We start from the raw sequence: 13,606 nt of genomic DNA, 5'->3' as shown, positions 1-13,606 counted from the left end.
TCTTTTTTGGCATAAGGAGCAAGCTATAAACTCTAATAAAAGGTCTGGAATTCTGGTAGGATGTTTCCTTACATCTAAAACTAAACACTAGATAGGACACAAGACTCGCTTAACTAAAACAAAAGAAAAACAAACAAATACACAAAATATTTCAGAGTGAGTTAGATTTTTTTTCACTCAACATGAATAAATAAATTTCTATGTTAATTCACAAAGGATTGAGGAAAAAATAATTGACAAATGAGGCAGATTCTTCCTAGAATTTTTAAATGGGGAGATAATGTGGTGAGCCATTTTAAACTGTAAGCATGGTGAGCCATTTTAAACCATAAGCACGATATGTGATATGCATAACACACCAACTTGTATTCTCTTGGAACTGCTTAACTGTGCCGTGGGAAGCCTGGCATTTTGAGATACAGTCACATGCCGGGCACCGCACTGCACCTGCCCAAATGTCATCTATAGCACTCAGAAGGATAAACTTCATTCTTGCTTAATTGCAAATTCAGACCTAAAATTGGTGAGAAATATCAAAGGCAAACTAATAGCTAGTGGTCTAAGCAAATCATACTATCAAAGAAGCTAATTTTAAAAATCTTAGATGGAATGAAACCAATCTTCATTTCTTACTTCTTCACTTGTGTAAAAAGACGAGTGATTGCTTTGCTCTAATTTAGGTGGTAAGTCACCCGTCTGCAGTCCTAGAACTTCAGATGAAAAAGCGTGACTTTAAGATGGCACCAGGACAGTACCTCTTCCTCCAGTGTCCAGCCATCTCACCATTGGAATGGCACCCATTCACCCTCACTTCTGCACCCCAGGAGGACTTCTTCAGTGTGCACATCCGGGCAGCAGGAGACTGGACAGAAGCATTGTTTAAAGCCTTTGGAGCAGAGGGACATGTCTTCCAGGTGCCCCGCAGTCTGCCAAGGTTAGAGTCTATGTTTTTTTATGTCTCAATCACAAGACTACAAACAGTACAATATGTTAATGTATCAACATGCTACCACATTTGGCAATATCTTTATGTTAGGATATAAGTTTGAGTCCATTTTTTAAAATCTGAAAATCTGCATGAAAAGTATAATTTAGGAAACTTCCAGGAGAAGCAAGTATATTTCAGAAAAAAACCCACAAATGTTCAACACAAATAGGCAATGATCCAGGAAGAAGGAACATTTTGCTTTCCCAACTTCCAAAAGCATCTCTTGTCTAATTATACACTGCCTGCCATGAGTCAGGCAACTCTGCAAACTTTTTCTGTCACAGCCTGAGGTTCTTAGAAGATGTTTGTTACAGTTTGTCTCTGGACAAAGAATTTTATGTTTCAGTCATTTCCAATTCCAAGGCCTACTCTGCTCCTGTTAGACTTTATCTTAAAGGATTCTTTACCTCCACAATGCTACTTCCAAGTAAAGACACAGTCTAAGGTACTAGGGTTAAGACTCCAACACTTCACCTGGGAGACACAATTCAAATGACAGCCCCATTGTACTCACAACAGCCTGAGCACAAGACAGAAGTCCCAGGAGAAATTATGGCTGCTGGCTCTTTTTAATAAATCATAGCAGAGGGTCAATTCCTATTACTATTCAAAATTACTTCTAATTTTCAAAGAATCTGGTGTTTCAAAAGAAACATCAAGAGATTCCTTGTCCTGTCATCCTTGGAGGACAGTATCTATTTCTTGGGGTAAACACAGTATCAGCACCTTGAAAATGGAAGTTCCTGAGGGTGGCCACCGTCCTTCCTCTTGTGCATCTCCAGGGACTAGTACAGTGTCTGACGCATGGTAGGTACAGAGTAAAAATAGAAAAAAATAAATTCTAGATGCAGTAGGGTTTCTTTAGCTCATTTAATTTGGAAAATGTTTATTAGTAACAAATACCTTTATAAGTTTAAGGCACAGAATCTAATCAAGAATGAGTGTGATGGAACATGCCTATAATCCCAGCACTCAGGAGACTAAGGCTGAAGGATTGCCACAAATTCGAGGTCAGTCTGGGCTACATAATGAGTTCAAAGCCAGCCTGAACTACATATCAAGACCCTGCCTCAAAAAACAAAAATCAAACAGGAAGAACCTAATCAGCTTGTTGTCCCTTTCCCTGTCCCACTGGATACAGGACTGTAAGTATGTCAAACTGGACTTGAGTACGTCTAGTCATAGGCCTCCATTTCAAATGTTGACACCAAAGACTGGCATGATAAACTGGGCATGGTGACACATGCCTATAATTCAGCACTCTGGGAGACTAATGCAAGGACACTGCAAGTTCTAGCCCAGCGTAGGGTATGGTTTCAAGCCAGGCATAAGCATCCTCTGTGCAGACAAGGACCCCAAATTGACAACATCCGACTACTCAAAAAAAAAAAAATTCTTATTTATGATGGATAGTAAGGAATGTAACAGAAGTCCAATGTTCAACATGATGTGCAAATGTATCAAATTAGGAATAAAGTAGTTGTACACACACATGTGCACATGCTCACACACTGTCTCACTGCTTCCCTGGTCTCTGCCCTCTCCTTGGCATTGTCAAGGTCCACACCCTCCATCTGTCTGTTAACCTGGCTTCTTCTTCGTGTGTATGCAGTGTGTCAGCCCCTTCCCGTCACAAAACAGCTAATGCTTCAGGCTGCCCACAGGGACTTGGGGGTGCTTCTCAGCAGTGTTTGCTTTCTGGCTGTGGAGTGTGTTATCCAGCGTGAAGCAAACGGTATCTGCTCCCCAAGATCTCCATGGGCGTATCTGCCTCACATCCGGTTCCTTCAGTGATTCAGTCCTTGCACACAGTCACATGTATTTATGCCTTTTCCTTCCCTCTCCCCTGCCTCCGTCTTTCCATCCCCTTCTCCTTTGAAAGGATCTATCTCCCTACTTCCTATTACCTCTCTTTTATTTTGTTCTGTATTTCTAATTTTAATTTTTTTATCTTTTTATCAGTACTGGGGATCGAACTCATGACCGCCTGCTTGCAAGGCAGGTACTGATGCCGCTGAGCTAAATCCCCAGCTTTGCTGTTTATTTCTATTTTGAGTTTTTCATATAAGAGAAACCATGTGATACTTAAACTCATGTGTCTGGTTTATTTTATTTAACATTATGATCTCAAGGAATACCCACATACTTGTTTTCAGGTATTCACAGCTATCACCCCTTGATTCCCATCCCAAGTTTCTACTTTTTCTTTTTCAGTACCAAAAATTGAACCCAACTGCACTAACGTTAGGCAAGTGCTCTACCACTGAGCTGTCCTCTAATAATACAGATTAGATTCATCTCTCTGCTGTATCCATGTGTCCTGCTGGCTCCTTGTGTATGCTTAACAGCACCTCCTCCCACCATCAACAGTGCAGGCTCTTCTCTTTAAACTGAAACCTACTGACTCATCTGATCATCGCTTCCATTGTCATTTCTGTATGGCATGTGATAAAATTGTATGTATATGTATTTATCACATTTTACATGTATGTGTATATTATGTTAAGTCTAGCTAGTAAGCAATTACATTGCCTCAAATAGCTAACATTTTTGTGATGAGAGCACTTGAGAGCTAGTCTCTGCACTTTTGAAGACTGTAATATGTCATCATTAACCACAGTTACCTTACTGTACATATATATCTCCTGAACTTCTTCTTCCCATCTAACTGTAATTATGCATCCTTTGGAAAGCATCTCCTCACTTTTCTTATGGCCATCTCAACCTCATAATGTCCTCCAAGCTTACTCACAAAGCATAAAAGATAATTTCCTTCTTTTTTCTTATTCAGGCTGAATAACATCCCATAGTATGTATATACTACACTTTCTACATCAGCTTGCTCACTGGTAATCAGGCAACTTACGTTTCATAATCTTTGAGCCTGCTGACCTCAGTGCTTTTGCAGTTGCTGTTCTTCTACCCATAATGCTGTCCCCAACTTCCCAATCAAGTTTCCTTCTAGTGAGGTTTTCTTTTCCTTCCCAACATGAAATGATCACTAACCATTGCTCAGTGGGCACATTTCCTTGTGCCTCACACAGGCCACAGCACACAGCACACAGCATATTCTCAGGGAACAACTAAAAAAAAAGAGCTGCTGGGAAAATGCAGCTTTCCCTATTTTGTTAAATTAATCTGCCTTCCATCTCTACATATGTGTAGGCATATGTATTTAGCAGAAAAGTCTCAAAGGAAAAACTAGAGTATTTTGAAAATCAGAATTTTATTGGACTAGCTTGGATGATTTTACAGTTTAGCATTATTTTAATTTGGCACTAAATTAGCCATATTGGAGAGAGTGCTGTATATTTTCACTACTCTGAACCTAGAAAGGATTAATCCCATTCTGGAATCCAAGAGGAAAGTAGTGAGTAAGAAGCCAAAAGAAGAAAGCCCAGGCAAACAGTTGGGGGCATCTTCTGGTTAGCCACGAAGAAGGACCTTTTAAAAGACTATACCTTCTCAAGTGAACGGAAGGAAGTTCTCAGCACTGTCACTCAGGTATCCAGCAATTCAGCCTGCTAGCCAGAGCCAGGATGGCCTGGATTCAAATTGAACATTGTGTCTGACACTGGAAAATGTATGGATGGAATGCCTTGACTTAGTTTCCCCCTCTGCACGATGAAGATGATAGTAACTGTACTTAAGACTATGTTTAGGATCAACCATAACATTTCATATAAAAAGCCTAGCAGAGTACATACAGAGTACAAGCTTAGTGTCAAAAAAAAAAGTTAGCTACATCTGTAAAAGGTGGTCCATACCTTCAGTCCCAACACTGGGAAGCGAGGCAAGTGGTTCATAAGTTGGAGTTCAACCTTAACATGATCTCATCTCAAAATGGAAATTTTTTAAAAGAGCTAGGGATGTAGCTCAGTGTGAACACCCTGGCTTTGGTATCCAGTAGTACACACACACACACACACACACACACACACACACACACACTTAAACTACAAATATTACTTATAAAGTAAGAAAGTTCACATGGCCCACAGAAATGACATTGGAAGGGATGGTCAGATGAGCCAGTGGTTTTCAGTTCAAAGACAGGAGATTGCAAGGATAATGCAGTGGGAAGGGTGTGTTACGCATACACAAGGAGCCAGCAGGACACATAGAACTGGAGAGAGATGAATCTAACCTGCATTATCAAGGGATGTAGCTCAGCGGTAGGGCACTTCCCTGGCATCAGTGAGAACTTGGGTTCAATTTGTGATGCTGGAAAAAATACAAATAGGATGGGAATCAAGGGGCTACAGCTGCAAATACCTGAAAACAAGAACATGTGGATCTTCCTTGATTCCACCATGTTAAATGAAATAAATCAGACACACGAGCTTAAATATCACATGGTTTGTCTTATATGAGAAACTCAAAATAGAAATAAAGAGCAAAATAAAACAGAGGTAATGGGAAGTAGGGAGATCGATCCCCTTCGAATGGGAAGGGGATCAAAACTCGAGGGAGGGGAAATAGAAACGAAAGGACGGAAAAGGGGTAAAGAATTGAGATGTGTTAGGTACATACACCAACTCTCCACAAGGAGTGTAGTCATTATGTAATGCAAACAGGTACTAAGGTAAAAGATAAACACTGAGAAAACAAATATGTGTGAAAGAAACCATTTCAGACTGTGAGAGGTCTTAAGAAATGGGGAAATCTGGCACCCAAAAGAGTAATGGGGTGTTTTGACAGCTGGGATCATCTACAGGCCTGAGATAACAGGAAAGGAGAAAGGCCCAGAATATGTACTCGGGAAGCAAAAAGTAAGAGCTGTCAGGAGGCAGACTTCAGTCAGACATGATAAAAAGTCTTGAGTTCACAACTGCAGAAACAGATCGAGGTGCTCTATTGCTTAGCATTTATGATCTATTATCAGAAGGAAGGATACTCAATCTCAAATATGTCAGATCTATTATATATTTTGCTGGGTTTTAGGATTCAATTTTCCTTTGGATTTAATTAATAGGATTTTTAAATTGGTGTCAAATAAATCCCAAATATCACTAATATAAAAATAATCAACAATAAGACTTTTTAATCTGTAAGCATAGTTTTTTCCTCCCTCTTTCTCTGGATTTTCTTTATCTAATTATTTATAAAATAATCTGCATTGGGCTAAGATTCTAACCTTTTCTAGTTAATGACCTTTTATTTTTATTCTTCCATTTCCATATATCAATATGTAATAAAGCATTATTAATTAAGATTAACAGGAGGAGAGTTAATTTGAATTATTAGCAAGTCTCGAATACAGAATATTTTAAAATAAATCCAATTGAACTTTCAGGAGCACATAGTAAAGCCCAAACAGGCCACCTCTGGTGTCTTCTACAGATGTTCCTTAGGGAATGATTATGAATAACTTAGAAACCTTTAATTAGCATATCTTTGTTCATATGTAAATGTGTACTTTTAGAATAGTTGGGGTTATTTAATACAGTCTGCTGACTGAAATATTTTAAACATTCCTTTTACAATTGATTCAACAAATTGTTATTGAGCAGCTCCATGGTGGGTGGTGTGGGAGGTGCTGAGAGGTGATCAACAACAGGCCTGGCTCCTGCTGTCATAGACCTGAGAGTCTGGTAACCACGATAGACATCAATTGGATCATGTACACATCCCTACACACACACATGCTGCAAAACTACAACTACAATGAGGATTGTAGAGCACGTGGTGTTCTCAGTTATATGAGGGATTTAATCTAATCTCAGGAGTCCAGGGAGACTTCCCTGGGAAATAATGATTGAATGGAATTTAATGGAAAGGAGTATTCCAAGTGAAAAGATTATCACATGCAAAGATGCTGTGGCAGAAGGTACACTGTGCACTTAGGGAACAGGAGAGAAGCCAAGATGGGGAGCTGCTAATAAGGCAGGAAGCATCCAGGGACCAGTCTATGAAAGGCCATCTGATTTAGTCAGGGAATATGCTTCATCCTTACAAAGAAAAATTTGTTAAACAAAAACCTCTTGGTGTTCTCTGGCTTAACTATCTCAGATTTTGAATGAGCATAATCTGGATTTGTGAGTTTTAAAAGTTAGATATAACTAAAAAGTGTTTCAAAATAACATTTATTCCAAACTAATAACTTATATTAGATCAAAATTACATAAACATACTAAGATACGTGATCAAACAAATGAAAACATGGAGAATTACATTAGGAAAGACAGGCCCCCTAAACCATCAGGTTTCTTCTCCATTTCCCTTTCTTCTGGGCTATGTGATGCTGGGAGCAAAAGCATGTCCACAGAACCATAGGAAAAGCATTTCGTGTGGAAAAGGCATGAGCTATCTTAGGAGAGGTCAGGCTCTGTACTTCTGTGCTGGCGTCAGGCCAGGATGACCTGGTCTTCTGGCCATGAACCAGATCCCAAATCCTCATGCTTAACGCAAGGTCCACAGAATAGGGCATTTTGAGCACACAGGTCTCTGCACACATCTGCAGGCACAGCCTTCAAAAGGTGCTGGCACAAGACGGTTGTATTCTAGAGCAAAGCATTCAGAAAGTCAAACAGGCTGCTCTCTGTGATTCCAGGGTGGCAGTGGACGGGCCATTCGGGGCCACTCTGACAGACGTGTTCGACTATCCTGTGAGTGTGTGCATTGCGGCAGGGATTGGAGTCACTCCCTTTGCCTCACTTCTGAAATCTATATGGTACAAATGCTGTGAGTCACCAAGTCAGCTGGAACTGAGCAAGGTATGGAAAAATCATTAGTTCATCCTTCCATGGAGTAAAATGTTCAATGTCTATATATCTATCATCTGCCAATTCTTGGGGAGGATTTTAATTAACTATGAGGAATAAACTCAAGGATCCTTAACTATACTTATGTTCTTAAAAATCTCCATTCTGTATCACATTTATGAGAAGGGTTATGTCTAATCTTGTTAAAGACGACAAGACATAAATTTTATTGCTTCATTGCCATTACAGGACATGTAATTGCTCATCTCAATAAAATATGGACAGGCTGCAAATGGTGATGTGACTGGGCTAGAGTTGGAGACATTAACAGGAAGCCTTCCTCTTAGTCTCTTTTAATAAATACCATGGTTACAAATATTCAACTCTACCGCTTTCTTTCATAGCCACTATTAGGACACATTGGCCCACTTACATTGGTGTTGCCTTCCAACTCTAAAGCTCTATTTTGTCATTTCTTGCATGCGTTTTAACTAGGTTTCTTCCTTCTTTTGTCCTATCCAGAATCTGTACCCCATGCCTTGACCCTGTAGGGGTGAAAGAAACTTTCTTTCCACCCCTTGAAGGTTTGATAATTTGAGTCTGTAAAGCAGACAGTGGACAGATCAGCAGAGAAGAGGCATACGTATTTATTAATGTGGACGCACATGAGAGCTACACCAAGTATGAAACTCAAAGAAAAGCAAGATGAATGAAACTGAAATTCTCTTTTCATAGGGAAGAATGCAGTGGAGGCTGCAGGCAATTTTAGAGAAGATTCAATAACTCTCTAGGGAAAGTGAGTGGACCCAGGTCCATCTGGTTCTTTCCATAACATGACTGACGCATATGGACATGGGAGCTCCAACCTCGCAGAGCCCTCCTGTGATCTGTGGTAGCGTAGAACACTGTGGTGTCCGTGGTCACAGACTCTGCACTTGACTTCTACTCTCCACAAAGAATCTGCCTGAGTCTACCCTCACTGAAAAATTGCCTTCAGTGCATCAGTTTACTCTTGACAGTGCATCGCCAAAAGGGAGATTTAACAACAAACACAAACAGCGTGAGATTAGATTTGTACTGTTCAAATGTGGATTCTTTAACTATTTAACTATTTAAAATTCTTTAACTATTAACTATATCTGCCAAAGATATAAATAGATTATCAGATTACTAGTACTAACACTAATACCACCTTAAATTTATCAAGTGTTTATTACCTACCAGGTGGTGAACTGGACAGTTTACATACTGCATCTCACACCATCTTTATAAGATACTTGCCATTTTTATTCCCATTTTACAGATGAGAAAAACCAAAACGGATCAAAAAACAAATAGGAATGATAGGACCATCTTATTAAATTAATATAATAATTCATCCAGCTCCCCATCCCTATTTTACAATGGAGAACCTGAAACACAGAGAGCTAATGAATACTGCAACTGGAATTTGAGTCTAATCCTTCTGGTTTCAAAGCCCATCGCCTTTCCTCTATATCATAGCAAATATAACAAAGCAAGCAGAATGGTTACTGTTTTGTATTTCTGAACCTCAGTACAAAGTATTGTTATGGTTTATGATGGCTTCTCAGACAACTCAAACACTTTCTTTCCTCTTGCTGTCTACCCAGGAAAACTCATTTACAGAAGCAGCTCATTGCGTCACAGTTTCCATTATACTCAGAGTCATGCCATGTTCCAAACAAAGATGAAGTAGTGTGTCTCACTTTCACCTACTTAGCAACATTTTTTCAGCACCTACTGTGTGTCAGGCTCTCATGTTCTGACATGAAAAATGTATCACACCCAATTTACAACAAGTGGAGCTGCTCCTCACAACGGCCCCTTCTTTTATCTCTATCTCCACTGCCTCTTTACATTTTTCGTGTTACCCCATTTATCTTATTTCTGGTATTCGGATTCACAAAGTCTCTTGTTTCCCCTAGCAGATTGTGAGGTCTCTGGAAGAAGTTTCTCTGGACATCTTCATTAGTGGCTATATAAGAGCTGTGGGGCCACTGCGTCAGGTCAGCAAGCATGTTCCTGATTTCCACTTCAAAGCTGCTTCATGAAAGGAGAGGTTTTCATGCTATTGAAATTTTAGGCTGAGAATTATACTTAAGATCCAATTCCTGAGAGTCCACATGCAGGAGAACAAGTTTAAGAAGTTTTTCTTTTTTGAATCAACTTTGTTTGAGGTGTATGTGTGCATGCATGTGTGCATGCATTTGTGCATACATGTGTGTATGCATGTGTGTGCATGTGTGCAATTGTACCGCTATCATTAAGTTTATGTAGCTAATATTTGTTGGGGCCACACATGCTTTTGAAATATACATACTATCCCTTCCACTAAACTGTCAGCATCTACGTATTTCAAAAACGCAGCAGAACAAAGAAGGACATATTTATCGAGCAGCTTCTTCACAATTTCAAGTCTGGGCTACAGTTTTCAGATTGTCTTTTGTGATAAGAAAGAGAAAAACACGGACGTCTAAAGCTGGAATTTTAAGTGTAGATGGTTAACTATAATTCAGTAGGATCTTTTCCTCCATGTATGAGGTGCAATTGGCATAAAGATGTACCTTTTACATACCAGCCTCCAGCTGCAAGTCTACCCCCCCCACACACACACACACAAATGCCCCAAACTTCTCTCCATTTTTACCTTTGCAAACAGTATGGTCTTTAGCCTTTTCCTCTGCATGTAACTTTAAGTAAAATGTGGGAACATAAACAATGAGATACCAGCTGTTTCTTTTGCAGTCAATAAGCAGCACTTTCTATTTGAACCTAATTAATGCGTTTTTGTTTCATTTTCTTGGTTTCTAGTGAGGTTATTGGTATATTTTAGGTACACAATAACATTTATCATATGAAATGTGAGCCTGTACATGATGTATTTTGATTCTTCTTTTTGTCCTATTCTCCTCCCCTCCCTTCAACCCCTCTTCCCTTCCTTATTTACAAAACCTTTGTTTCCATTTATTCCTAATTTTTTCTTGTCTTTTTCCTTTTCCTCCTCCTCCTTGTTTTCCTTCTCATTTGGCCATTTTCTTCCCATTTTCTAAAATCTATTGTACACTTAGGTCCTCATTTGCACTTTTGGTTTCTCATACCAGAGAAACAGTTCAGTATTTAAACATGTGTGTCCAATTTATTTCACTTAAGAGTGTGAGCCCGATGTTTCAAAAGTTCTTTGTTTCTATCTTTTTTAAGATAAAAGAGGGGGTGGGGAGAGAAATGGAGAAAAGAGGTCAGGGAGAGACCCCTGAGAAGGCAAATAACAGTAAGTATAATGATGGCTTGCTGGGAACAAAGTGGAAAAAAGTTGTAACACATTAAAGGGATATTTTCACCACAGAAGTAAGAGGCAGACAAGAATACTCACCCCTGTGGGGAGGGAGGGGTGCAGGTGGGGGGAAGTCTCTGATGCAGCTTGGAAGAAGTCAAGTGCTGAGGGGTATAAATGCCCTATAGCAATCAAAGTCCTCCAACTCCTACCTAACGGGTATGATTAATTCTACATCATACTCAATTTGAAAAAAGAGCTCTTGAAAAAAATTAGGACAGTTTGCTTGTGAAAACTGTCAAAATGATGAATGAAATAGGTGTGTATGAATGGGGCGGGAGGAGGAAGACTGCTGACATAAATATATTGGCTTACACATTTTAGCTCTTCCTAATATCACAGCCGTGTAGACAGAGCTGAGAGAATGGGCAACCGGAGGATTCAGTTCATTTTCTTAATGCATATGTAATCTTCAGACTACAATAAAATAGATTATAGAAAAACTGAGATAATCTAATTTCTCCATAAATTGTCTCTCTTCATCAACTCAATAATAGATAATGGTGATAATGGGTATTTATAGTGTGTCCCATGCAAAATGGCCTTTGGGTTCTTAACCTAATATAATAAACAGATAATTCAAATAAAAAGACAGCACAGGCCAGTAGGGAACAAGGGAAAGAGGCCAAGAAAGACAAAAATCCATACTCTACTTAAAGATATTAATAAAATGAAGAAAAGCCTGTTCTCTCTTCTAATGAATGAAAAATGCATTTAATTTAATCTGTTTAGTTTCAGAAATTATTTACTTCCACTTTCCCTCACACTGGAGCTCTGGCCACCCCTGCAGTTGATCATCTTTCCGAACCACCTGGAGCTATAATCAATTGAACCGGGTGGCAGGAGGCCATGCCCACATTTCCTGAAGACACATGGGCTCCCTTCTTCCATTAGATATGTCAAAAGACCTTAGCACCCCACTAAGATTCACCAGGGTGGTGTGGGGAAGTATCAAGGTTAATATTCTTAATATCTTGTCTTATTAACCACACAAGCCGTATATGACTACATCCTCCTTCCAAAAGCTCCAAATGAAGCATAATAGTCAAAAATCCCCTTTCATTCACTTCCTCTCCACACTAACCACTGCCCCAAAAGTCTCCCCATGAAAAAGGTCAGCAGGTCCTATTCAATTCACGTTCAGTGTGCTCACAGTTACAGACCTATGTAGTACATGCAAGGTATGACAGCTTGATTTTAAAGCTGCCCAGCGGATTGGCTGAGCGTACTTTTGAATATATCTGGATAGGTCATACAGACATGTCCTACGACTCTAATGCTAACTGGTCCTTTTCCCCTTCTTTCTGATGCTATTTTTCTGCTCTGCTTCCCAGCCATCATAAACTAAGCAGCTTTACTTCAGCACACTTTTCTACCATGATGTTTCTGTGTGGAGTGAGCCTGCTATGCATTAAATTCCCTGAAACCATCAGCCAAATTAAACCTCTTCTTCTTTTAGACTGGGGATTGGGTATTGTGTCTCAGTAACAGGAAAGCTAATCAGTCCACAGAGGATGTTATGTTTATATAAAGGTGTGTACACATTTGCGTGGTGGAAAGAAAGAGACTGTCTGTTTTAACCTATCCTCCCTGATCTACTGAAAAATTCTTACAGAGAAGCCCAGAGTTGGGGACCATGAAAATTAGACACTCAAGAGACAGCACAGCACGTGTCACTGAAAACTAGGTGCTCTGTGATGGCCGTGGATGAATTGGGTCCAGTGGTTAGTGCTTGGGACTGATGCAACAGTAAAGGTCTGTGCCAGGTCAACGGCCTACAGAACCTCATTGCAGAGTCCTAGAGTGGCTTTCTAAATTACCTAAGCATTCTCTATAGGAGTGTGGGGTTACTTTGTTAGCATGCAAGTTCAGAACATCCATTATTTTACTGCACATGACTTCTCAGTGAAATCTTTTAAAGTAACCTTAGGTATATTGAGCCTCTAATATTAGCTGCAGAATTCTGAAAGTTATGCTTTGCACTGGGAACTGGTTTTAAAGTTTTTTTATATTTGGAGATTCAGGTGGGGATAAGGCTAGAAAGCAAAGATCAAAGAGTAGTAGCCTATTGTTTGAGACACTTTGTTTGCCATCGACCAGGTCCTTTCTATAGTGAGAAATGCAGAGGTGGAACTCTTATATCACTTCACAGTGAGTGACCTCTACCATCAGAAAGACGAAAGTCAAAGTAAATATTCTTTTTTTATGTTCAAAGTATTTTTTTTTAATTTTCTTTTCTGCCTGAAGCATGTCTACTAGGCCTATGCATTTTGTCTCCATAGTCTCTGGTACCCAAGGCACCAGTGTCACCTAGAATTAAGTTATGAAGGGAAAAACACATAAAGCTATTACTAGGAAGCAAAAGATGTAAAAGCTTGGAAAACCCTTAGAACAATGACACACATATATGCCAAAGAAAGGAAGGACAGGAATAATTTCTGTTTGAAAGAGAATGAGCGTGGAGGAAGCTAAGATGCGGGTACTTTTCAAGTAAGGAAGGTTGGGAAAGGTTTTATTTTAAAGCAAATGTTTTGGTTTGTTATTCATATATGACTGTATTTG

General features: G+C 39.5%; 1 protein-coding gene across 1 annotated transcript in view; it reads left to right on the top strand.

Annotated features, from left to right (window-relative positions):
* Positions 1-13,606, top strand: part of Nox3 (NADPH oxidase 3) — a 63,580-nt gene that overhangs the window by 34,523 nt on the left and 15,451 nt on the right. The window contains exons 9-10 of the mRNA XM_063233358.1: positions 681-934; positions 7,542-7,704. Of these exons, the coding sequence (XP_063089428.1) occupies positions 681-934; positions 7,542-7,704 (417 nt within the window). The remainder of the gene's footprint in view (positions 1-680; positions 935-7,541; positions 7,705-13,606) is intronic.

This window comes from Cavia porcellus, unplaced genomic scaffold (assembly GCF_034190915.1).
Source record: "Cavia porcellus strain 051 isolate PalLab524CR breed Dunkin Hartley unplaced genomic scaffold, mCavPor4.1 scaffold_22, whole genome shotgun sequence".
NCBI lineage: Eukaryota > Metazoa > Chordata > Mammalia > Rodentia > Caviidae > Cavia > Cavia porcellus.
The sequence above is the reverse complement of the archived record's forward strand: the minus strand, read 5'-3'. Positions and strand labels throughout refer to the sequence as shown.